Genomic DNA, 26,626 nt, shown 5'->3' on the forward strand with positions numbered 1-26,626 from the left:
AAATAAGTGAAATGATTTAATACTGTTTTTTTTTAATACTGATTGCCTTTCAGCTTCTGTCACAAGTTACATACATATGATTGTCATTTTTATTTTTTCCAGTTTTAGATAAAATTGGCAGAACACTAGAAGTTTAAGGTTATGACATAATGATTGAATACTTGTATATATTGCAAAATGATTACCACAGTAAGTTTAGTTAAATCAGTCATCACCATTACATATAGTTATACATTTTGTTGCCTTTAAAAATCTAGGTCCATTTATTTCATTTGGTAAGATAAGATTGATTCATTTTTATGTAGGCCAACCACATAATTTGCCAGGATAATAGGGTAATCCCCCTACAGGCTGTTTTTATGGTTAATATTGATCACAAATTTGCCCATGTAAAGGGAGGGCAAATATGTAAGCCACCGTTGAGTCACATTACAGTCCCAGTTCCTTAGACCTGAAAGAGAGCTTAGACATCCTGCAGCCCATCATCATTTTACAGATGAGGAAACTGACTCAGAAGGTGGCATAACCAAGTTCATAAACTCTGTTCATGGTACCATGTTGCCTCTGAATGACTAAAATAGAAACTCTGAAGCATCATGGTCTATATATGTTCACAACTAAGTCTTGTATGTTACAAATAATATATGCTTTAAAAAGAAATTACAGCCATGTACCTCATTTAATTGGTTGAAACGGAGTGTTACCTTAGAACTAAAACTACTGTATTTGTATGTTGTACTACAAAGAATTTCCCTATTTGATCAGTGAAGAAGCAATTAGAGCACAAGTCACATTTTTAAGTTAAGTTACAATATAAAAAGTAGTACTTCTAAAATTAAAGCATATCAGTTTCTTGACAAATCAAGTAATGTTAATTATTTCAAGTTATTTTGATTTTCTTTATTTTAATCTGTACCCAGAGTATAGTGCCTAATAGTTTTTAAGGCAATTATTTTTCTTCCTGTTATTTTAAGAATTGAAAGACCCTTTATCAGCTTGGAAAGCACCTCTGGAGAGCTCTATTTTAACTTTGGCTTGATTTCCAGTAGAATCTAGGTGAAACTGTTCTGGTTCTTTGTTTTGTTTTGTTTTTTTGCCAAAGAACTTCTTAATGAATTGTTTGGTCAAGTAGCGAACAGCATTCAATACTTAGTTGAGTACTTTGTGCTAAGCACTGAACATTCAATATCTTCTTCTTTAAAATTTTTTTATTGTTCTTTTTTTTTTGAGAGTGAAACTGCAGGGGAGAGTCAGAGAGAGAGGGAGATAACAGAATCTGAAACAGGCTCCAGGCTCTGAGCTAGCTGTCAGCACAGAGCCTGATACAGGGCTCGAATCCACGAACTGTGAGATCATGACTTGAGCTGAAGCTGGACGCTCAACCGACTGAGCCACCCAGTCACCCCTGAATATTCAGTGTCTTATGTAGTTATTCCAGAAACCTTAAGTTTAGATCACAAAAAAAAATTGTACAGCAATGTTTTTCAGTCTTTGAAACAATTTAATAGTGCTATCGTGGATTAAAAACTTGGCAACTTGAATGGTAGTTACCTGACATTCACTTTGGATTTGGCTTTTCCGAAGTCTTGGGGAAGATTTGGAAAATCTTTGTAGAGGTTTCCCCTATGGAAAAGGCCAGGTCAAAATTAAGCAGATGATTTTAGCATTCCGTAGAGGCTTTGATACTGCTAATGGGCATTGTGAACCTCAAAGATTGGATTATAGTGTGCAGTGTTTATTTTCACCTTGAAATTCTTTAGGAGTGCTTATTAATAATTTGTGAAACAATGTTGAGAGCACTGGTCCCGAAGTGTGGTCCTGGACCAGTAGCATCAACTTCACTGTAGAACTTGTTAGAAATTCATGTTCTTGGTACCCTGCTGAATCGGAATCTCTGGGCATGGGGTAATCTAGTTTATGGGGGGGCTGCCTGGGTAGCTCAGCAGCTTGGTTGAGCATCTGACCCTTAATCTCAGCTCAGGTCTTGATCCTCAGGGTGGGGAGTTCAAGCCCTGAGTTGGGCTCTGTGCTGGGTACAGAGCCTAATTAAAAATAAAATAGCAAGCCACTTGGGATTTCAAGTGCAATAGACCCTTTGAAGGGCAGTATTAAATAATATGAAATGGCTGTTATATACAAGATGGAGTCTATTATTGTCCCGCAGGTCTTTTTTAAAAAGTTCTATTGTACTGATTTGGGTAATGTAACCTGTACTTAACCACCTCTGAGCCTTTGTTCATCTTTTTTTTTTTTGATACTTGATTCCTCTTTTATAATTATTGTGTAAGAATCTGTGTATAGTTCTAGTCCTAGCACTATTACGGTCAGGATGTGAAAAATTGGACATGTTTTAGAATTATTTGAAACTTCATCTGTAAAATAAGAGGTCCTTTGTAGCTATAAAATTCTATTCCCCATTTATTTTCCCAGTTTATTATGCATTGTTTCTTGATCATTTACTGAATATTTTTAAATGCTTTTTTATTTAAGATAATACATGTAAATATTATAAAAGAATAACTGGTTCCACCAGGTGTGTAACAAACAGCAGTCTGTGGTCCACTCCTCTCCACCTCTGATTCTGCTTTCTATAGTTGACCATATTATGTGATTTTATGTTTCACAAGTGAATATGTTCAAACTTGTTTTCATTTGCTAAATTTAAATATCACCTATAGACTTGATAACATGGAAGAGGAGGATTTATCTTCCTCTTTTCTTCCACAGTAGGAAGGCTCTAGATGATATTTAAATTTAAAAAATTAGTTTTCTCAGTTCTTGTGAGATCTGTTTTCAGTGTTGACAGGATTACTGAAGTGCAGTATTCACACCTGAGTCATGTAGTCTGTGTTCATTGATTACATTCTGTTTTCTAGAAAACTTTTACCTCATTTTTAATATTTTCATTTGGACATTTTTCTATAAAAATATTCCCAAACTCTTCAGAGGTATATATCTTTCCTAGTATGTTTAAACACATTAAGTTATCCATAACTTTCATTATTCATTTTTGAAATGTCTGTGCTGGAGTTCTGTGTCTTTTCATGTAAGCTGGTGGTCATTCTTAGTCCTGCCGAATGTCTGTTCTCCTGGGTTTCTTCCCCTTCACCCTTCTAGAAATCCTTTTGCTTCTCTCTTGCATTGAATCTTATGTTTCAAGGACTACCCCCTTCCCCTGTTTTGTGGTAACTTCTTTGTTTTGGTTTCAAATATCCTCCACAGCTTTCTGAGAAAGGAGGTAAATTTTTTTAATCTTTCATGTTTGGAAATGCTTTTACTCCCATCTGATTGATAGCTTGGTATAGAGTTCAAGGTTGGAAGTAGTTTTCCCTCACATACTGAACCTCCTTGTTTTCCAGCTTATAGTTACTCTGTTGAGAAGTTTATTGCTACTCATATGTATGATCATTTGTATATGACCTGTTCTTCCTCTTTATCCCCTGACTTCAGAAATATTATATGCATTGCTGATCATCTTTTTTTTTGCTTTTATTGTTCTGGCTTCTTCATGGACCTTTTCATTTTAAATACAGGTAGTCATATCTTGCAATGCTGCAATTTTCCCTTTGTCATTATCATTATCACTGTCATCACTTCTTCCCCTCCACTTTTTATCTTTTGGGGGGGCCTCCTCTTGGTTAGATTTGGCCATCTTGTAGCCACCCTCTAATTTTCTTGGTTTTGTCTTCATTCTCATCCATTCTGTGAGCTCCTCAACTTAATTCTGTCTTTCTGCTTTGTTTTATTTTTCAGTTGAAATATAGTAAAATTAGTATTTTCTTGTGTAGTTCCTTGAATTTTGACAAGTGTGCAGTTGTGTAACCACTGCCACCACAGTCAAGATCCAGAATACTGGGGTGCTTGCTTGGGTGGCTCAGTTAAGTGTCTCACTTTGGCTCAGGTCATGATCCCCCATTTGTGAGTTTGAGCCCTGCCTCTGGCTGTCTATTGTCAGCACAGAGCCCATTTCGGATCCTCTGTCTCTCTGCCCCTTCCCCCCTCTAGCTCTCTCTCTCGCTCACTCTCAAAAATGAGTAAACATTAAAATTTTTTTAAAGATATAGAATACTTACATCACCCCCATTCATCCCTTTCTGACATCCCTTTGTAGTCAGCCTTTTCCTGTAGTCCTAACTACTGAAAGCAACTGATTTGGTTTTCCTTTCAGTAATTTGGTCTTTTCTAGTATGTCATAAATGCAGTCATATGTAGCCTTTTGTATTACTGAATGCGATTCATGTGTGTTTTTGTATGCATATTTCATTATTTTTTTATTACTGAGGAGTATTCTGTTGCATGGATGTGCTAGTTTGTCCACTTACCAATTGACAGATAATTTGGATTGTTTCCAGTTTGGAAGGAATAATCATGATTATGAATAAAGCTGCTGTAAATATTTATGTACAGGTTTTTTTTGTGTGAGCTGAAGTTTTCCTTTCTCTTGGGTAGATAACTAGAAGTGGAATTGCTGAGTTAAATAGCAACTCTATTTAACCTTCTAGAAGCTGCTAAACCATTTTTTAGAGTGGTTTTACTATTTTATATCACACCAGCAATATATGAGTTCCAGTTACTCCACATCCTTGTCAATACTTGGTATTGCCAGTTTTTAAAAAGTTTTATTTTAAAAGTCATTTTAAGATGTATGTAATGGTATCTTGTTAAAGATCTACAAATGGCCAAGAGGCACGTGAAGCCATCAGGGAAATGAAAAACAACCACAATGAGGTACACTGACACCCACTAGGCTGGCTATAGTAAAGAGATGGACTGTAATTATGGATAGGATGTGGAAAAATGGGAACTCTCATACACTATGAGAATGTAAAATGGTGCAATTGCTGTGGAGGACAGTTTGACAGTTGCTCAGATGGTTAAAACATCGATCCAGCAACTCCATTCCTAGGTATTCCCCAAGAGGATAGAAACATGTCCAAACAAAAACTTGCACGTGAATGTTTGACAGCATTAGTTGTAAGAAGCCAAAAAATACAGTATAGTTTTAACTATAGGATTGAAATACTGATACATGCTACAACATGGGAGAACCTTTTATTTAAATATATTTTTGGTGCATAAAAGGTGGTTTTGTTAAAGCATGGGGACAGAATCCATGGGCAGAAAGAGCTGCACATGGGTGAACCTTTAAAACCTAAGTGAAAGAAGCAAAGTTGCACAGGACCATATATTGTATGGTTCCACTTATGTAAAATGTCTGGGTTAAGGATAGAGAGACAGAAGATGGATTGGTGTTTTACCTGCAGTTGGTGGGCATTAGCAGTTGGTGGTTACTTTTGGGTGTAATGAGAATAGTCTAAAACGGTGCCAATGGATGCATAACTCTAAATATACTAAAAATTATTGAAATGTACACTTAGAATGAATTGCAGGGTATGTAAACTTAAAAAGCTTAGTTTTAAGTGTACAATTCAGTAATTTTTAGTGAATATACAGAAATGTGCAAAAACAGTTTTAGGACATTTTTATCACATCAAAAATGATCTTTTTGCTTGTTTGCAGTTAATACCTATTCATATCCCAACCCCAGACAGCCTAATCTGCTTTCTATGGATGTGCTTTTTTGGTATATTTCATATAGACTCCTCTATCTTTTGGAATCAACCCCCTTTTGCATCTAGCTTCTTTTACTTAGGTTTGTTTCTCCACATCCTTGCTGATACTTGTTATTGTGTGTATTAATTATAGCCATTTTGGTAGGTATGTATTGATAGTTTTAATTTGCATTTTCCTAATGACTAATGATGTTGCACATCTTCTTAGCTTATTAGCCATTCCTATAACTTTGGTAAAATGTATAGTCAAATCACATGGACATTTTTAAAAAAATTTTTTTCAGCATTTATTTTGAGAGAGAGAGACACACACACACAGAGACAGAGCATGAACAGGGAGGGACAGAGAGAGGGAACACAGAATCCGAAGCAGGCTCCAGGGTCTGAGCTGTCAGCACAGAGCCTGACACGGGGCTTGAACCCACAGACAGATCATGACCTGAGCTGAAATCGGACAGTCACTCAGACACCCCAAATCATTTGGACATTTTTTTAGTTGTATCATTTTTTTTATTGTTGACTTTTGAGAATTCTTTTTATATTCTTGATACAAAGCTTTTTAGTCAGATGTGTGATATGTATTGATAACTTTCTTCCAGTCTATGGCTTGCATTTTCATTTTCGTAAGTGTCCTTTGCAGAGTGCAAGTTTTTAATATTGATAAAGTCCAGATAATTTTCTTTTTATTATATCTAAGAATTCATTACCTAACTCAAGGTCTTGAAGATTTTCTCCTGTGATTTCTTCTGAATGTTTTGAAAGTTTGTTCTACATTTAGGCCTTTAGTCCATTTTAATTATTGTAGAAGGTGTGAGATAGAGATTAAAGACCATTTTTTTCTTTTATATATGGATGAGATTGTGCAGCACCATTTGATGAAAGTACTGTCTTTATTGAACTCCTCTTGCACCTTTGTCAGAAATCTGTTAACCATGTTTGTATGGGTCTTTTCTATGTGCCCTCTTCTCTTTATCCTGTCTCTGTCTCTTGTTTTCTCCCTCTATTTCTTTTTGCCTTCTTGTCTCTAATTTTTACTATCTTAGTTTCCTGCTTTTATGGTTCTCTTTTCCTCACCCAGTTTCCGTTTGATTTCCTTCCTCAAAATGAAGAATGTGGATTTGTATTAATTGAAGTTTTATGTACCTTATTTTTAAGTTAAGTAGAAATAAATATGAAGAATTTGTGTTCTTTTAAACAACTAAAAACTGCCCCAAACGAGTTAACTTTTTCATTATAACTCTTAATTTTTCTTAGTGACTTTATGGCCTTAGAAAAAGATGGTGATCGCTTTTCCCAAACCATGTTTTACGGTTTTTCAAAAGGCATAATTTCCCTAGTGTTATTGTTTCTTAGAAAAGAAATTAAGGTAGTTTCAAATTGATTTGCTAAAATAAGTCAAGATTTTACTCTTTTTTTTAACCATGTTTTTATTTCATTCTTAAATTATAAGATTGATTATTGATGCTTTTCCTGTAGGCATTGTGGTCATGATTACTACTGGATTCAAAGCTATAAGAAGTACAATTTTCAAAGCAGCTTAATTTTGCAACTATTCCAAAACCAACCTTTGATCTATTTATTGTTTAACATTTAATTGAAGGAATTTATTTTGGCATTTAAATAAAAAGGAGACACTTGACAGTGGAATCAAGGAATGCAAATGATAAGTCCTGATATTTGAACCTCACAAATACAGTCCTATTTACTTTGGTTTTCTTAGAATCTTGAGTAGTTTTCCCAGAAAAGTCTCCTAATAATACACAAATGTGAGTCTATGTTCAACACCTCTAATGCTGTGCTACAGAATCTTAAATGTGGCCTACTAGAAAGTTGGTGGATAAGACATTCCTTTCATGCTATTTAATTTAAACTTCCATTGTTTTCATTTTTTAAGAAACACACTTTGTCTCTTTTTGTTAATGCTATACAGTAATTTGGGGACATGAGTCAAGAATTGTATCAGTGTTTCCCGGCATAGCTAATGGATTTAATTTCTGTGATCCTATTTTTTTTTTTTTACATTTATTTGATTCTGAGAGTCAGAGAGAGACACAGCATGAACGGGGTAGGGGCAGAGAGAAAGAGAGACAGAATCTGAAGTCAGGCTCAAGGCTCTGAGCTAGCAGTCAGCACAGAGCCCGATACGGGGCTCAAACCCACGAACTGGGAGATCATGGCCTGAACCGAAGCTGGACACTCAACCTACTGAGCCACCCAGGTGCCTCGTAGTTTTTGTGATCATAGCAGACGGTTATTATTATCTAGGAAAACCAAATGAGAAGATTACTTATACCCTATACCTTAAGTATCCAGAAAACTGCTTTGGCACTTTCCTTTGCTTGAACTGTGTCTCTGCCCCTATAGATCAAGGGAGACCCCCCCCCCCACCGGTAAACTTCTCAGTCTTTAAAGGGATTTTTAATATAGAAGCTCACTAGTTAATTAGGTTTAGAATATTTTCCTCTCATCTCCATGAAACTGTGAGGGGATCTGGGAATTTGGGCCAGAGACCTTAAAGTGATATAATGTGGGCCAGGCTTTATTATAAACACCGGAGCCTTGTTGCAGTCACTTTGCAGCCTCGTGCAGCAGTTGCTCTGAGTTAAGCTGCAGACTTGGCTTCCTTTTGGTCCCAAAGCTCAGCTGCTTGTGCATACTTCTCTTAACCTTGGGCTCGTTGCGTAAATCCCATCCTTCCCCAGCAAGGTAGTTCTGCAGGTGCCTTCTCCCATGTCTTCTTAAGTTCTCTATTTCTTGGAGCATTGGCTCTTCCTCTTCTTTTCACAGGGTCCCTACTTGTACCAGGCGAACCAGTCCTTTGCTTCTCCTGCTCCTGAGAAGTGCCAAGATTCTGCAACGCGGACAACTGCCTTCTCATCCCTAGACTCTGGGCTGCTTTCCGGATACCTGCATAAGCAAGCCCTTGTCACTGCTACCCATTCCTTCCTGCACCTTGCTTTTTCTTTGCTGCATTTGTGTTCCTTTCTCCCCCTCCCCACCCCCACTCCTGCCAAAATGCATAAAGGATGGAAAAAGTACTGCGGCCAGAAGTCTCTGAATGAGACATCAATGGATGAATATTTAGGCACCTTAGGGCTGTTTCGAAAGCTGACTGCCAAGGATGCCTCTTGCCTCTTTCGGGCTATTTCGGAGCAGGTAAAAGGAAAACATGAATGTTACCTATTCTGAGTTTTCAGGGTTTGAAATATGGCACAGTACTATAGCTAGAAGACCTGTAGCCCACCAAAAAAAAAAAAAAAAACAAAAAAACAACACAACCCCTTTTCTCTATCTTACTGAAAATTTCCAGGCTTTCCTGGCACCAAATTAGCTTGGTTGTAGGCCTTTGTTTATCAGTCCAAATACATTGCTGCGCCTTTGCTGTCTTTTCTGTTTTCTAAATGCCAGTTTGGAATGTAAGAGAAATAAGGATGGGATTACTGAAAACTTGGAAATGAATCTTGATCATTTGTAAGCAGCCCCTACTTTCTCTAAATTTTATGCTTAAGGAAAAATTCATCCACTGTGCCCATAAGGAGTAGAAAAGGGTGGAGGGGTGGTAAGACAGAACCATCTTTCCCCAATCTCATTAAAGAAGGCAAAATCAGATTTTAGTAAGGTCAGGACTTAATTTCCCCATGTCCTACATATGTTTTGAATAAGTGTTCAGTTCATTTTAATTTGAAAGCTATTTCAAATGACTTGACAGTGAGCTGGTCTTTCTCTTTTTAGTTGTTTTGCAGCCAGGTCCATCATTTGGAAATCAGGAAGGCTTGTGTCTCCTATATGAGAGAAAATCAGCGAACTTTTGAGTCTGTAAGTAGAATACATAAGCAAGGTAGAGATGTCAATAGAGTGTATAGCAAATGGGAAATGAATTTTGAGCCGTGTACATGATGAAAAATATGTCATGCAGTCTCATCTTAATAGCAAATAGTTTTCAGCTGCCTTCTCCTTGGCTAGCATACTTCTAGACTTCCAGAATTAGATTGTTCTGTACTCTAATTGAAAATTAAAAAACAGTTCATCTATATCCTTCCCACTGTCTACTCCCCATATACCCTCCAAAATCTCCCAAGCCCTAAAACATTACATTTTGACTACAGTTCTGTATTATACATCCATATCACTGTTTATTGAACAAGTAATCATAGTTCACAAAAAAGTTTGGCTGTGTTAATATTTTTAATGTATACTTTCAAATATGCACAAATGGGAAAACCCCTCTGTTCTCTTAATTCTGTGCAGAGTGCTCTTGAGCCAATATGAATAATCTTAGAAAATCTAATTGTAAGGAAACAAATTAGTTTTAAACATTTATCTTTTTAATGTGACAAACTGGTAATTGGTACTCTGCCACTAACCATTGGCTTTAAAACAACTTTTAGAAGACATTTTGCATACTTTGAAGTATTTGAAGTTTTAATAATGGAATGAGGTTTTGTCAAGGTCTGATTTGAAGTGTACCATCTTGTGTGGCTTTTTAAAAAAATCATTCTCAGCCCTTCCAGTACTTGTATATTACGGGTATTCGCTTGCTGTTCGAGGTTTACTCTTAATTTTCTCAACAGGTTTCAGTGAATCTTAAAACTATGAAGCCTTCTTGACTTTAAAACTCATTACCTAGGTTAAAGTTAATTACAGTCTTTACAACACCTGGGAAAAGGATTATTCATGAAATTACTTCAAATGCAAGACTGGTGTAAAACAGTGCATCTCAAGTATTTTTGTGCATACAGATCACCTGGGGATCTTGTTAAAGTGCAGATTCTAATTCAGTAGGTCTGAACTGGGGCCTAAGATTTCTGCATTGTTAACAAAACTCCCAAGTGATGCTTACTCTTGTTCGTGATACAGTAATAGTAACCACATTTAGAGTAACAAAGACTTGTGTAAATTTTTTAAGCTTACATGGATAAATCTCAGAATAATTATGCCAAGGGAGAGAAGCCAGACCCTCCCCCAAAGTGCGTACATAGTATGATTTCTTTTATATAAAACTTCAGAAAATGCAAATCAGTCTATAGTGATAGAAAATGGAGCCGTGGTTGGAGTTCAGTGTGAGTTACAGAGGGACGCAAGGAAACTTGTGGGGGTGATGGATATATTCACTACCAGAATTGTCAAGATGGTTTCGTGGGTGCATACATGTGTCAAAATGTATTTGTGCCATTTAAATATGTGCATTTTATTTTATGTCAGTTCTACCTCAAGCTGTTTAAAAAGGGATTGAGCAAAATTAAAAATTGATCTTCAAGTCCAGTGATAATATATACATGGAACTAGACCTATGTTTCCTGAGTTTACTTTTATTTTTATTGGGGTGTATTTTACACACAGTAAAAGTTACTATTTTAAGTATAGCATTTCCAGTTTTGGCAATAATCTATAGTCACGCAACTGCTATTGCAGTCAAGATAGAAAAAATTTCTATTACCCCAAGAAGTTCCCTTGTACCCTGGGCTTTACTGAAACTAATGAAATTCCCTTTTAATTCCTCAGTTTAACTTTGTAAATGCATGTCTCCTGTCAAATTTAAAGTCCTTGTGATTATTGGGTTTGCATGATTTATGAAAATTGTCAAGTTACTTAAATTGGAACTTCGAAAGAAACTTGCTACCACTTGATGAAATGTGCTGGTATGTTAATAAGCCAGGACCAATTCCTGGGACAGTTTTATAGTCTAGCTTTTTTCCACTCAAAACTTTTGTGTATGTGCAAATCTTCTTGAGGTGCTATGCAAAATAGTCATTTAATACCATAATTGTTGAGCTGAACAAAAAACCCATTGGAGGATAATATTGCAGAATATAATCAGATTTTAGTACTGCTATGTATTTGGTTAAGTCAAGTTTGTTTTATTTTTGAAGTATGTGGAGGGATCTTTTGAGAAATACCTGGAACGGTTGGGAGATCCCAAGGTAAGATCAAATACGGGGTTTAATCTTTTCAGAGTCTTTGGAATAATAAACCGGAGTATTCATTCAGCTGTGTCGCCTTAGCTTTAGCTAGACGCAACGTATTTTCTTAAGTAGCCAGCTGTGTTGAATCAAATAGTTCTTGCTAAGGAGTTTAGAGGCTGGCAATTGACCTACTTTGTGTTGAATTTTGAGAATTGTGTGTCAACAATTTTATCATCCATAGACTGCAAACAGGACAAGCCTAATCTAAGTCTTTTCACCTTAATGGGGGAGGAGGGATGGCAATGTTACAACAAATCATTTGTTACATTTTTTATTCAACAATTCCCCTGATTTGTAGTTCCCCTTTTATGTGGGAGTAAGCTCATAAACACATATTTAATTAAAAATAATTTATGTGATTAATTCCATAGTTCTGGACTTAGCATTTACTTAAATACCTTGCTAACTTCATAATCTTAACACTAATTCCATTTTTATTGTGCTTTTTAATCTCTCATATTAACTGTCCTTGTTACTTAACAGCTAACTGAAAAGGTCTTTAGGACTATTATTTTCAGAATAAGTTTATGTAAATGATAACAGTATCTTAAATCTCCAAACAAGTTATAGTGTGTTCTACAAATTCTTCATCAAAAACATTGCTAAGCATCTAACTTGTTGAACTTGTAAAACTTTTACCTGATAGCTGCAGAATGTTTTTAAAAAGTTTATGTACTATTTATGTTTAGGAAAGTGCTGGCCAGCTGGAAATAAGAGCTCTTTCTCTAATTTATAAGTAAGTTAATAAAGACTGAGTGTGTATGTGTGATCATGTGTAAAGTTTCTATTAAAGGCCCTTTGGGATTTGGGAAATTTGGATTTTATGTAATAACCTGTAGAATTAAGAGGTCTAAGCAAAGTTAATTAGTGGTGACTTTTGGGTGGAGAGCCTCTGGAGTTTGTGTCCATTTGAATGCAATAAAGGACTTTTACAATGCTGGTATTCCTGTAGAAAATCACAGTGTGTATCTCAGAATTCTTGTATATTAAACTTTGTGCCTGTTTAATGCATCTTTAGTGGGGCAATATAGCTTCCAACAGGTTAGAAGTTGGTTCTTGAAGACAAAATGGTATTAGATACTACAGTGGTTTGTAGTCCTTCAAAGGGTTATAGTACATAAACAGATACATAGGGTATATCTCTGGTATTAAAATTTCATAGGAAAATTGAGAAAAATAAAAAGACTCTTTAGGGAAATGATAATGGAACATTTTGAGAAACATTGCTCTATCAATTTGGTCTTTAAAATAACAAAAGTGGCATTTCCGGAAGCTGTGGGGTTGCACAGAACTATTAAAAAATAATTTTGTATGGGGTTGCACTGAACTATTGAAAAATAATTGTATAATGTAGGTTAGAGGCTAGTGGGAATCTTGTTCATTTCAGGAAGGTGATCTCTGTAAGACTTCCTTCACAATTTTTAGGGTGGTAAGATTGCATATACCTTGGTAGAGTCTGAACCCTCTTGTTACGGGTACTAATTTAAGTTAGTGTTTTGCAGACTGCTCATTTCTTATTAAATCTACCAAGAAGTTGTATATAAGAGGCATTGGGCTGGTGGCTAAATCAATTGTTGCTTTTAAGTCAAGGGCCAGCTTTTAAATGGGCTTTCTGTTTATGTATGGCCCTTGAGCTAAGAATCCTTTTTTTAAAGTTTTTAAATGGTTAAGTGATAGGTAGAATATTGTTTCATGGCATGTGAAAATTCTATGAAATTCAGATTTCAGTTTCTGTAAATTAAGTTTTATTGGAAGTCATTTGTGCTTATTTATCAGGGTCTGTGACTGCTTTCATGCTACAAAGTTAAAGTTAACCAAACCATATGGCCTTTAAAAGCTGAAATGCTTATCATCTGGTCTTTTACCAAGTAGGATTTGCCGGCCCAGACTTTAAATTAGTGGGGAGCCCCCAAAACTCAGAAACACACACACAGCTGGTAATTTGTCTTTTTTACTCTTCCCTTTCCCCAAATTAAGATATGTTTAAAAAATCCATAGGACCTTAGGAGCAGTTGGCTATCTACCTTGAATTAGCATTATTTAGCCTCTTTAAACATTCAGATTATTTTATATGAATAAAGTGGGCAGTTTGAAAGCCCAAATACTTGTTCTTACAAACTATCTCTTGGATATAATAAATTATCTCTTTTCAACCACCTTTCTTTTCTGCATGTGTAGTCGGGATTTCATTGTTTATCGCTATCCCGGAAAGCCTCCAAGTTGTGCCACAGATAATGGCTATGAAGACAAGGTAAGATGAGTGAATGTTTACTGAAATAAAAGAAATTGAATGATGCTGCTGGCTTAACCAGATAGTAAGAAATCATTCTTCGTTATCTAAATGGGGGGGGGGGTGGAGCATAGTCTAAATGTCAAGCTTCTCTGCCACCAGCCTTTTCATCTCCATTCGGTCATCCTTAGTGTTGTTACCCACCCTTCTGAACAGACCTGATCTTACCAATCCTGTAATAAGAGATTTTAAAAAACCCAAACCTCAGTTGGCTCCTTGTCAGCTAGGAGATAAGGTTCAAACTTGGAAGCTAGTCATTTAGTCCCCTAAAGGGCCCCAAACCTTTTCATCTTCACGGTCTACAACCTTAGTATATGGTGATTCCAGAAACTCTTGACTTACACTGTTTTTCTTTTGTTTTGTATCTCAAATGTTAATTCTTTTGAAACTCCCAACTCACCTGGAGTTCTTTCCTCCATATGTGTTCCTCTAGCATCACTCAAGTAATTCTAATCACATTGTATTTGTTTTCATGTCTATTTCTCTCCTAAGTCTGAAAGTTTCTTGAGAGCAGGCCAATGTGCTATTACTGCCCAGTAAGATACTTGGAAAATAGTAGGAGGTTGTTTTGTTGGTTGAGAACTCTTAGCCATTAAAAAGATTGTTTTTCAGCATACAGTTTTTCTTCCCAAAAGTCCTTTTTTTTTTTTCTATTTGAGAGAGCTTGTGGGAGTGGGGGAGAGGGAGGGGAGGCAGAAAGAGAATCTTAAGCCAGCTTAGCCCTCAGGGTGGAACCACAGAGGGCACTGGATCCCCACAACCCTGAGATCAAAACCAAGAGTTAGATGCTTAACTGACTGAGCCACCCAAAAAGTTTTTAAGGAAAAAGGCTTTTATACCAATTATGTGATTAGTGAGTATAGACTATACAGTAATTGAGTTTTGTAAGTTTTGTTTCACACCATTGAACATAATTCAGGCAACATTAAAATTTTTTTAATGTTTGCTTATTTTTGAAAGAGGGAGAGAGTGTCAGGAGGGCAAGGGCAGTGAGAGAGAGAGAGAGAGAGAGAGACAGACAGACAGACAGACACACAGAATCCAAAGCAGGCTGCAGGTTCTGAGCTTTAAACACAGAGCCTAACGTGGGGCTCGAACTCAGGAACCGCAAGATCATGATCTGAGGCAAAGTCAGATGCTTAACTGACTGAGCCACCCAGGTGCCTGTTTTTATAATGTTTTTAATGTAAATGGACTCCTACTAAACATATTATTACTTGTTTTCACTTATCCTCATCAGTAATATATGTGTACCTCTTTTTTTTTTTTTACTAGTTTAATGCCATTATATCCTATGTGCCTACCCACAAGTTTATGTATCAGAGAACTATTATGTTGGGATACCAGTACCACCAGGAACATTAAAGCCATCATGTCTAGTTTTATCTCTTCCAACCAAAAAGGAACTTCTTGCCACATGAATAAAGAAATTACTGTTATCTTTGCGGTTGTTGTTGTTTTGCTTATTTATTTAGTTCTGGGTTGCGGGATTCCTTTAACTCCTCCTTAACAACTGCCTCCAGTTATTAACCTTCCTTAGTTGGAGTTCCAAGTTCTTCTAGTCCAAAGTACAAGGCCTTCTCTACTCAAAATCTGTTCACTGTTCTTTTGGATTAATAAACTCTTAAGTGGACATACCCCTTGGGGTGGCATGAAACTTTATAACTTTACTGTGAATTACTTCAGCTTGACACTTGCCCTGAAATGGGTTATACTGATGGAGTTGGAATTGTGATTTCAAAAAAAAAAGTAGGGAAGAATAATAGACCCAAGATAGAGAACTTTATTTATTGGAAGAAGTTAGCCCAGAGTAGGTAGGAAGGCAGCAAACGGGGCTTTTAAATTTCTGCCAAAGCTCAGTGGCAACATCCTCCTGCAGAACACTGAAAATCCTCTTTGGTCCCTCAGTTGCTTATACCAGAGGTGGCTTCAAAACAAGGTAGACTTGGGGTGCCTGGGTGGCTCTAGTCAGTTGAGTGTTTGACTCTTGATTTTAGCTTAGGTCATGATCCCAGGGTTGTGGGATCAAGCCCCATGTCAGGATTCGTACTGAGCCTGGAGCCTGCTTAAGATTCATTCTCTCTCTCCCCTCAGTCCCCCTTTCCCCCTCCCTCCTCCCCCACTCACTCTCTCCCTCTCTCTCAAATAAAAAAATAATTAAATAAAGTAGACTTAATCATTAGATACTATATACCTTACTCAAGACAGATTTTTGAACCAGAATTTAAAAAGGTTTTGGAGCTGTTACTCAGACACTTTTCATCATACAGAATCTCTATATGATGCTTTAGCAAGCATTTTTACTAAGATACTTTGATTAGTAAGCATGGCTGTGAATTGTTTGGGAAAACTAGAGATTAAAGATCAACTAAGAAATTAACTCTTGTAGTTATCTCAGTTCTTTAATTCATTAAGAAAGTCTCTTCAGCAGTATTCCTATATAGTGTATTCATATATTACTATTTAGTAGAATGGATAACCTTTGAAGTAAATTAAGTCTCTCCCCCTATAGTCTGAGTTTGGAATATTTGGATATTTGACCTAAGTTTTGCAGCCATTTTTCAAAGTTAAGCAGGATCTTTTGACTTTTGTTAGGATTTCTATTAGATTTACTCACTCAGTTTGTAAAAGGTCCATCTTTTTGCAAATTTACAGATCAGAACTTGTTTGATACATTAATGAGCATGTGATTTAGGTTCACAGTGTACCTTAATAGTGATTTTAGGGGTGCCTGGGTGGCTCAGTCAGTTGAGCATCTGGCTTTGGCTCAGGTCATGATCTCACGGTTTGTGGCTTCGAGCCCCATGTTGGGCTCTGTGCTGACAGCGAGCTCAGACCCTGGAGGCTGCTTCAGATTCTGTATCTCCTCTCTGACCCTCCCCTGCTTGCGCTGTTTCTCTCTGTCTCTCAAAAATAAATTAAAAGAAATTTAATAGTGATTTCAGTCTTGGCATTGAAAAGTCACTTTTGAGAAAATCTCTGAGTTATATCTTGTAAAAAATCACTTTTCTCAGCTTTACTGTGACATAATTGGCATGTTAAGTGAAGTCAGTTAGACGGAAACTAGTACTGTATGATATTACTTAATATGTAGGATCTAAAAATAATCATATTTTAACAAACAAATTTATCCTCTTTTTGTTTAGCCACTTAATTTCAAGTATTTAATGGTTGTAAAATATGTAACATTTATTTAATTGTTCTGTGTGTTTTTCTTCAGATTCTACTCTGCTATTCAAGTAATGGCCATTATGATTCAGTGTACTCAAAACAATTTCAGTCAAGTGCAGCTGTTTGTCAGGGTATGTGAAAGCTTTATAAATGGCTAGGTGTGTTTCAGGTGATTTTTTTTTTTTTTGCCCATCTTTAAATTGAAGGACCCACCATAAATCACTCTTCTAAGATCTTTTGTTGGCACCCATTGAAATTGTATAGTGGCTTATGGCTATTTTCACATTGTTACAAAGATTTCTTACTTTGACAATTGGAGTTTTGGCTTTTTTTTCCCTTTAGCTGTACTGTATGAAATTCTCTATAAAGATGTGTTTGTTGTGGATGAAGAAGAGTTGAAGACTGCGGTTGAATTGTTCCGAAGTGGTTCCAAAAAGAACAGAAACCATGCCCTGACTGGCAGTGAGGATGTCCATATTGACTACAAGAGTTCAACTCATAATAGGTAATAAAGGGAAAGGGGATGTCAATCTCAAGATCAACATCATTGAAAGTGGAAGGGGCCTGACATACACACACACATGTATATGGAAACACATTATTTAATGGGGAAAGAGAAATTTTACCAAAAACGTATGTTGTATTTTGAGATGCTCAGGCTTTGGAGGTTTGATCAAAATCAGAATGCTATTTTTTAATTGCTAGAAGTGACTTTAGAACTATCTAACCCCATGATTCTCAAATGCTGCTTGTTGGGAAAGCATATTCTTGGACCTGGTTTCACAAAATTTGAGGTCACAATGGGGCCAGGAATCTGCTTTTTTAACATGTACACTCCAAGTATTCTGATGTAGGTAAGCTGTGAAACATATTTTGAGAAAAAACTGATTGTATACCAGCAGTATCATTTTGTTAGTTGGTAACTGAGGTTCACAGTGGTTAATTGACACACATATCCAGCTAGTAGAAAAGAATCTCTCATTTTAAGGGGGGTTTTAGGAGGAGCTTTTAAGTGTTTGCCTTTGATACTCATTATGAGTGTAGATTGTGGCCTCTGAGGAAATAGCTGGTACTAAACAGATTTAGTCAAAAATTTTATGTCCTAGATAATAAAGTAAGTGTTGTCTTAGATTTCTTCTTGATTCCTACTTATGTCTAGGAAATTCAGATAGGCTTGGTGCCCGTCCGGTGTCACCATGTCTTTTTCTCTTGATTGCAATTTTTTTTCTTAGAAGAGGTTTTTAAAATGGGTTGGCAGTCATGTATCAGGGTAAAAGTTGCATCATTCTTCACTGATGATTTGTCCTTAGGATGTCAGGCTTATGGAAACTATAGTAGTAAAAAGGCAAAATGTACTAGTTACCTATTGCATGACAGTATTATTACTACAGATTGTGCAAATTAACACACTTATCTCACAATTTATGTGGGCTAAGAATCTGGGCACAGCTTAGCTGGGTTTTCTGCTTAGGGTCTCACAAGACTGCAATGAGGTTGTTGACCAGGATTGTGTTATCTGGAGTTTTGACCAAGGAAGGATCCACTTTGACACTCTCCTGGTTCTTGGCAGCATTTAGTTCTTGAAGCTGTAGGACTGAGAAATCTGTTTTGTTTTGTTTTGTTTTGTTTTTGTTTTGGTTTGGTTTTTTTTTTTTTTGCTGGCTGGCAGCCAGAGGTAACCCTCAGCTATTTGCCACATGGGGTTGGTGAACATGACTGCTTGCTTCCTTATAGTTAGCACGAAAGGCCAGCAATACAGGTACTACATTCTTAATGCAATATAATAATATACATCTTATCTATTAGTTAGAAGTAAGCTTAAGGAGGTAGGGGAATTCTAAATGGATGTGAACACCAGAAGGCAAAGATCATAGGGACCATCTTAAGAGATGGAGGTACGGAATATAGGAAATAGTCTGCTTACATATATTGTAGCAAATCCTTATAAAAAGGAAGCATAAATATAAATTTGGTGTGAAGAAATATTTGCCTCATTTTAAACCTGAGCTACTTTACCACTAGATGGTGGTATAGTCATTAGACTTAAAATTTTAGCTACTGCATTTATATAAAGCTCTTTGTTCTAAATATTTTCAATTAGAACTGAAGAGTTGGGTGCCTGCTGCAGTGTTGAAAGTACACCAGAGGGGCACAGTCAAGGAACAGAAGAAGCAAAGGTTTGCAATTTTCTAGGCCAAGAATTTTCATAATCTTGACTTGCACCATCATAACTTACAGGAGTTAAGGTCAAGTGGTCCATTCTAGTTATATGGGGTGGGGGAGGAGTTCGTGTTTTCCTTTTTGGAAGTTTTAATATGAAAATGTAAAATGGGTGCTTAATGTTCTCTGAATATTTATGCTTCATGGAATTGTATAGATTGTTTTCAAAGCAAGCTCTGAACACTTGAGAATTTTCAGAACCTACTGTTTTCAAATTAAAGTAATATTACAAATCCAGTAGATACTTTGTGGTGAATTTTCTGGATGCTAAGGTTTCTTTTTGTCATTAAAGTATATAATGCTTGTTTTATTCAAAGAAAATAGGTAATAATCCTGTTTGAAGAAACAGGAGACATTTTTACCATCTTTATAAGGCTTAAAATCAAGCAGACCTTTAGTTTGAGGCTAGCTAAATAGGGCAAATACTATTATAGTAATCTTTATGCCCCCAAGTGCTGGGAATTTGGGAACAATAACAGTATTGGATATGGTGAAATTCTAGGAAAGCAGAAGAAAAAAGGGAATTCCTTTGGAAGCTGTAACAGATTTTCACCAAAATAAAATAGCATTTTCAGATTTTTTCTGGTGATTTTAGGATATAGAAACATTTGTACTTCTCTGTATATCAAGATGAGATTTATTGAATAGCCTGACTGAATCTATAATCTTTGTGTTGCTTTGATTTATGTGAGATGTATTCTAAGTTGTTAGCTGCTTTCAATAATATTTCCCTTCTGCCATCTAAAACCTTTTAGGTTATTTGCATGTTGCTTCTTTAATCTCCTGCTTTTTAAAATACACTGTAAAACTTACTGTGGCATTTAATTCTTTTTTTAATAAAGAAGGAAAGGGAGGCATATGTACATAGTTTAAAAAAAAACTAGAACTTTACTTGTTTCTTCATAGAAGGAACACTGAAGCTAAAGATGGTGAGTTTGTAGCATGATTATTTTTGTTTTAGTCTCCAGAGAGTCCATCAAAGATGCTCTTCCCATATAAAGTGCTCAAAGCCCTGGATCCAGAAATCTATCGTAATGTAGAATTTGATGTGTGGTTGGACAGCAGAAAAGGTAATAAAATATTGACTGATGCTTTTGAATCCTGACCTCTAGGGGAAAAACTTTGCAAATTGTTTCTAATGAGATGTTTTTAGCTTACTTAATATGTGATTTTAAATTTAGAAGAGGAAACATAGGTTTAGAATTGGGGAAGGATCTTTTAGAATCCGATGTTTATCTGAGACTTTCAGTTTTGAAAAGACTGGAGATAACCTTTAGATAACTTTAAGAGTACCTGAAATATGTAATTGTAAATAAGCTCATCTTGAAGTGTTAAAACTACTCTCATTGAGTAGGTCAGGTGTCCACAAACTGGCCTATAGAACAAATCTGTCTTGCCACCTGTTCTTGTGTGGTCTGTGAGCTAAGAATGGTCTTTATATTTTTAAATGTCAGAAAAAATTGTAAAAAAAAACCCCAGTATATTTTGACACATGAAATGTTGAGATTCAAATTCCATTGTCTATAAGTTTTATGCAGAATTGAGTAGTTGTGGCAGGGTCTATATGCCCCACAAAGCCTGAAATATTTACTCTTTACAAAGAAAGTTTGCCAACTGATGAAATAGGTAATTGTTTATATCTCTTTATAAGACAACCAAGTTGATCAAATTAGCCCATAAAGTTCTGCCTTCAAGGTGGCCTTTAATGTTTCATATTCACCTGCTTCAACCCTGGTGTGCACCTAGGTATAGTTAGCAATCTAACGATCTAGAATAAGGTTAAGACTTGGTGGAACACAGTAAGTGTTTAAAAATAAAAAGGTGCTTTAAAGAGACTATACTGGTTTTTTTCATTGAGGTGTATTACTATCAAATTGTACCTTATTGGTATAACCAAGATTACAATCTCCCAAGTTTCACCTGTGTTTTATAGCACAAAACTGTTTTTTGGCAGGTCTCCTTAAACTGACCACAGAAATAGCCTGTCTAGTAATAGAATGACCCTTTAGGACTCTTCCCCCACCCCCAGATTTTAGCTTATAGGAATAGCATTGTCAAAAATACTGGTAAAAGTAAAGTAGAAAATTAAATGGTATAAAATGGGAAAGGACCCAGTTCAGTTGAGCTTGATTTTTCATTTTCTTTTAATAGAACTTCAAAAATCTGATTACATGGAGTATGCTGGGAGACAGTACTATTTGGGAGACAAGTGTCAGGTTTGTTCATTCTTTAAAAACTCAATAATGTGGGGCTGCCTGGGTGGCTCAGTTGGTTAAGTGTCCAGGTCTTGGTTTCAGGTCAAGTCATGATCTCATGGTTTGTGAGATGGAGGCCCACATTGTGCTCTGTACTGACAGCACAGAACCTTATTGGGATTCTCTCTCTCCCTCTCTGCCTTTCCCCTGCTCATGCTCACTTACTCTCTAAAAATAACAAACAAACATTAAAAAAAAAGCTACTTCGTTTTTCCAAGGTTGCAGTTTTAGACGTTAATATAAGTTCAACAAAGCTCATTTACAAAATACTAGAAAATATTTTTTTATGTCTGTTTTATTTAAATTTTAATTACAGACTTCTGTGAGAAGATGTAAGGATATTTTCATCATGTGCCACATCTATTCAGCCAGACTGACTGACAGTGTCAATTATCAACTGCTTTAATAAGTAGGCACTGTACTCCGTTTGGGGAGAAGTTGTATCTTTGTTTGGCAGAAGCCATATCTGGCAAAAGACTTGAGATTAGATGTGTTTTTACTGTCTCCTACTCTTCTTCAGGTTCGCTTGGAATCAGGTGGAAGATACTATAATGCCCATATTCAGGAAGTTGGAAATGAGAATAATTCTGTAACAGTGTTCATTGAAGAATTGGCAGAAAAGTAAGAATACAATAGTTTGTTGTATTACTAAAATCTTTGGCTCTTGATGCCTTTTGTAATAGTAAATTGAGAATTGTCAGGATGCTAGTAAAGTATCCGAAGTTATATCTGGTACCAGCTTAAGATGACTTCCCTCATATTGTAAAAGCATATGCTGAAATAAGAGATCTCAGTATACCTATATATAAAAGTTTCCAAATCCCTAGGCTGTAGCTAACTTACTAGAAATACTAAATACAACAGAATTCTGGTATAAAACTGTTCATACTAATTGGAAATCTGGTTTACTAACTAAGCCTCTGCCTATACCAAGATAAGCTAGTCCGGTAATTCTCAAACTTTAAAATGTCCCAGAATTACTTAGAGAACTTGTTAAAAGAGATTGATGAGCTTCATCCCCAGAGTTTCTGATTTCAGTATATCTGTGATGGGGCCCAAGAATTTGAACTTCTCAATAATTTCTAGGTGATAACTGATGCTTGCTGTTGGTCCACTTTGAGAACCATTAAACTTGGTTACTCTGCATTTTTAATCAAAATCTCAGTAGCTTAAAATAAATTCATTTTTTATGTTCATTTAGTGTTTCATAGTGTGTCAGCAAAGAGGATCCAAGCCGTCAAAGGCTCTATCTAGACACATTCTTCCATGATCACAGGGAAAAGATGAGAACATGACAAACCATGTGCTTGGTTCTTGAAGTGTCTGCTCATGTTTTATTGGCCAAAGTGGATTACATAGCTGAGCCTGAAGTCAGTGGGATGGGAAACAATAATCCTCTTCTAAGAAAAGGCAACAAATATTTGTAGATTAGTCTGTCAGTCTTTCCTTTAGAATGTGATATATGCTACAAATAGCTGTGAAATTGTACAAATAACTCTTAGGTTTTCTAACCTAAAAAGAAAACCTCACCCGGGTAGCCAGTGTCGACAAGTTTATGTAGAATATGCTTGAAATGAAGTGGGATGGGTGAGACTATGTATATCCAGTGAGAATTAATAAGTCTGTGTTGCAGTGGCTTTATGGTGGTATCTTTAACTTTAAGGCATGTTGTTCCACTGGCTAACTTAAAACCAGTTACTCAAGTCACACCTGTTCCTGCCTGGAATGGTATGCCCAGTCGGAGAGGAAGAGGTTACCAGAAAATTTCCGGGGGCTATGTCCCAGAAATGGGTTTGTATACTGAAGGTTTTTATTCTTTACCCCTTCTTAAGATCTAATGGAAGTCTTGTTCTCAGAATTCAGCATTACTGACCTTTTGAGATAAATAGTAACTTTGTTGTGCACAGCCATCCTATGTATCGTAGGTTGCTTAGCATCTTTTGCCCTCTATCTGCTAGATGCCAGTAGCACCTTTCCCGGAGTTGTAACAATCAAAAATGTCTCCAGACATTGCCACATGGGCCTCAAGGTGGGGAGGGGCAAAATTATCTGTGGTTGAGAACAGATGTTCAGGGGACTTTGTGTAAACTTAAGCTGGAGTGGGTTTTAGACTCTAAAACTTGAAAAGATTTCTCTGAGAACTAGGAAAACACCTCACAGAAGCAGAAATTTTATTAATAGGCATAATTTCTTAGAAAATAAGTAATGTAGGTGACTGACCAACTATGTTTTGATGAACAAAGCCACCTATACTAAATTAAAGATAGTGCAGAGATGTCCATTGGTAGGGGAAATTACCTGCCGGTTTTGCCCTTTCAAATGGAAGATCTAGGGGCGCCTGGTGGCTCAGTCAGTTAAGCGTCCGCTTTTGGCTCAGGTCATGATCTCATGGTTTGTGGGTTCGAGCTCTGCATCGGGCTCTGTGCTGACAGCTAGCTCAGAGCCTGGAGCCTGTCTTGGGATTCTGGGTCTCCCTCTTACCCTTCTCTGCTAATGCACTTGTGCACTCTCTGTCTGTCTGTCTCTCTATCTCTTTCAAAAATTAAAATAAAAAAACATTAAAAAAATAAAATACGTAGCTTAAAAAAACCAAAAACAAATGGAAGATCTAGTACAGCCTTAAAAAATACAGAAATTATCTTCCAGTATTTATTTGGTTTGTTCCCTAAAAAAAAAGTCCTAGGCATTTGGGGGAGGGGAGGATTTGACCTCTTGGTTTGGTTATAAAACTTCTTTCCTACTTCTTTGTCTGAAAGCTGTGTCAGAGATGGACGTGAAGCAACGGAAGAAGATGTTCAAAAAAGTTAGAGGAAAAGAGGTTTGTGTGACTATGGCTTACGGCAGGGGAGAGGCCCTCCTCCCACCCAGGCTTCAGCACAGCATGCATTATGGGCGCGATCCTTCAGTGCACTATGCACAGACAGCTGCCAGTGTCATGTCTAATGAGCATTTCCATCCTCAACATCCATCTCGGAGACAGGGTCGGGGATCTGGGATGCCCAGGTAAGGCTTAACTGACTTCTAAGATAGTATACATCTCTGTTTCGGTATTGTGAATAATTCTTAGACAAAACTATAGTAGAATTTAGAAATATATTAATAGTTTAGCTTTCTTTAATAATCTCTGCTTAGCAGGTGGAATTAATGTATACTTAATTATTTTTCAATTGAATTTATTGAGAGATTTGTATTCTCACTGTCTGAACAAATATAGAATGGTTGAAGAGATGCTAGAGCTATCAAGATGAGTGTCGTGGATATGGCACTGTAACCATTAATAATGGTTAGGCCTAATACCAGTAGTGAGGACAGCACGGCTCTATTAAGATATTTCTAGGAAAATGTGCTAATTCTATTTAAGTGTGAAGATTGACTACTTAAGCACTAGTGGATAGACAATTTTGGGTTTTTTCTCCTTCATTCTTAGGGATTCATCTCGCTTTATCAACAGGCATAACATGGAAACCCCTAAAGTTGGTTTTTACTCTGGCCCAGGTAAAAGGTGTTGCCAGAGCTTTGATAACTTCTCCTATAAATCTCGGTAAGTTGAATTTTAAATGTTGAAAATAAGAAAATGAGGAAGCTGGGCTTCATTGCTGAGCAACAAATAAATGGATTAAGATTTTAAAATGTCAACATTGAGATGTCTGAATAGTTATTTAGAAATTTGGAAAAAGTTACCAAATTTTAACTTTTTTCCCCTTTACTCTGAACTACTTCGTACTTAAGTTCCTTTAGACGTAGTCACCGCCAGATGCATTGTATGAACAAGGAATGCCAGTTTAGCTTTGCCCCAGAGAATGGACAGATGCCCAGGGGCTTGGAAGAAACCATTACCTTTTATGAAGTTGAGGAAGGGGATGAGACTGCTTATCCAACTTTACCTGTAAGTAGGTTAAAGCCTTATTCAAAAAGCTGTTTACTTTCCCTCTCATTTTTTTATGTAAAGGAAGTATAAATACATTTTAGCTTTTCGAACAAACTGCAAATAAAGCACTTCTGGAATCCTTGAGCTTTTATCTTAGAGCTTTTAAGGATGGGAGAAGAGAACTTTTTAAAAGCTATTCTTAGAGAAAAGGAGTAGAGGTGGACAAATGCACTTGCGTTATGGGCTAAAATTTTGTTTTCCTGATCATTTTCTCACATTTTTAAATTCTAAAGTACATTAAAATATTTATAACTTTTGGTGAACTTGGTGTCTTTGGTACAGAATCATGGAGGGCCCTCCACACTGGTTCCTGCTGCTTCAAGGACCTGTGTTGCAAGGCGAGGACATAGCTCAGGCAAACAGACCTTGAATTCAGAGGAGGCCAATGGCCAGAGTCACAGTGGTGAGTCAGTTACAGTTAAAAGTTTCTTTAAAAGATGATTCTTGTGGCATTAGTCATCAGGGCTGTGAAGTAGACTTACAGGTTTTAGTTTTGGGGTCTCACACTATTCCAGTAGCTTGTTTTGAACCAAGTTTTCAGTTTTTATCTCAGAGCTTTGCTAAGATTTTGAAGATGTCTTGGTCTTTCTGAGAAAGCCAGACTTCTATTTCTATAGGCCACCACATTGTTACAACTTATTTTCAGCTCTCTGCATAGGTCTTTCAGTGAGTTTTGATTTGGTGGGATATTGGTATGGAACACCTCTGTTCTTATTAGTAAGGCACTACTTCTGTTATGGTGAAGACCATTTGTTTGTATAACTACTTTAGGCTTTTCTGTGACTAGCTTCTATTTTACAAGACTGCTATAAAACTTAGCCTACTTAGAACTTTATTATTCACTCCTGTTGGTCATCTGTTGTACTAAGTATATTTATAATTTACTCTATTTAACTGTATCCTTCAAAGAAATGTGGTATCCTTGTTTATTTATATGAGGGAATTGGGTTCACAGGGTAAATGACATGGCCAAAGTCGTATCTTTAGTAAGTGGCAGAGATTTAACTTTTTTATAATTGCTTTAGATATAATCTACATAGCATATAATTCACCTATTTAAAAAAATGTGTGCAGTTCAGTGATTTTAGTATAGTCACAGGGCTGAATGACCACACCATAATAAATTTTAGGACATTTTTGTCACCCCAAAAGAATCCTGTACTAATTAGCAGCCGCTCCCCATTTTCCATCCCAACTCCCCTCCCCCTCAGCCCTTGGCAACCACC

General features: G+C 36.5%; 1 protein-coding gene across 1 annotated transcript in view; it reads left to right on the forward strand.

The window, feature by feature from the left end:
- Positions 1–26,626, forward strand: part of ALG13 (ALG13 UDP-N-acetylglucosaminyltransferase subunit) — a 63,817-nt gene that overhangs the window by 12,412 nt on the left and 24,779 nt on the right. The window contains exons 5-20 of the mRNA XM_029929686.1: positions 8,361–8,729; positions 9,306–9,389; positions 11,444–11,494; positions 12,226–12,272; positions 13,715–13,787; positions 17,047–17,128; positions 17,340–17,502; positions 19,099–19,174; positions 20,179–20,287; positions 21,369–21,433; positions 21,993–22,093; positions 23,136–23,263; positions 24,229–24,475; positions 24,900–25,013; positions 25,202–25,358; positions 25,683–25,803. Of these exons, the coding sequence (XP_029785546.1) occupies positions 8,361–8,729; positions 9,306–9,389; positions 11,444–11,494; positions 12,226–12,272; positions 13,715–13,787; positions 17,047–17,128; positions 17,340–17,502; positions 19,099–19,174; positions 20,179–20,287; positions 21,369–21,433; positions 21,993–22,093; positions 23,136–23,263; positions 24,229–24,475; positions 24,900–25,013; positions 25,202–25,358; positions 25,683–25,803 (1,987 nt within the window). The remainder of the gene's footprint in view (positions 1–8,360; positions 8,730–9,305; positions 9,390–11,443; positions 11,495–12,225; positions 12,273–13,714; positions 13,788–17,046; positions 17,129–17,339; positions 17,503–19,098; positions 19,175–20,178; positions 20,288–21,368; positions 21,434–21,992; positions 22,094–23,135; positions 23,264–24,228; positions 24,476–24,899; positions 25,014–25,201; positions 25,359–25,682; positions 25,804–26,626) is intronic.

The sequence above is a fragment of the Suricata suricatta genome, chromosome X (assembly GCF_006229205.1).
Source record: "Suricata suricatta isolate VVHF042 chromosome X, meerkat_22Aug2017_6uvM2_HiC, whole genome shotgun sequence".
NCBI lineage: Eukaryota > Metazoa > Chordata > Mammalia > Carnivora > Herpestidae > Suricata > Suricata suricatta.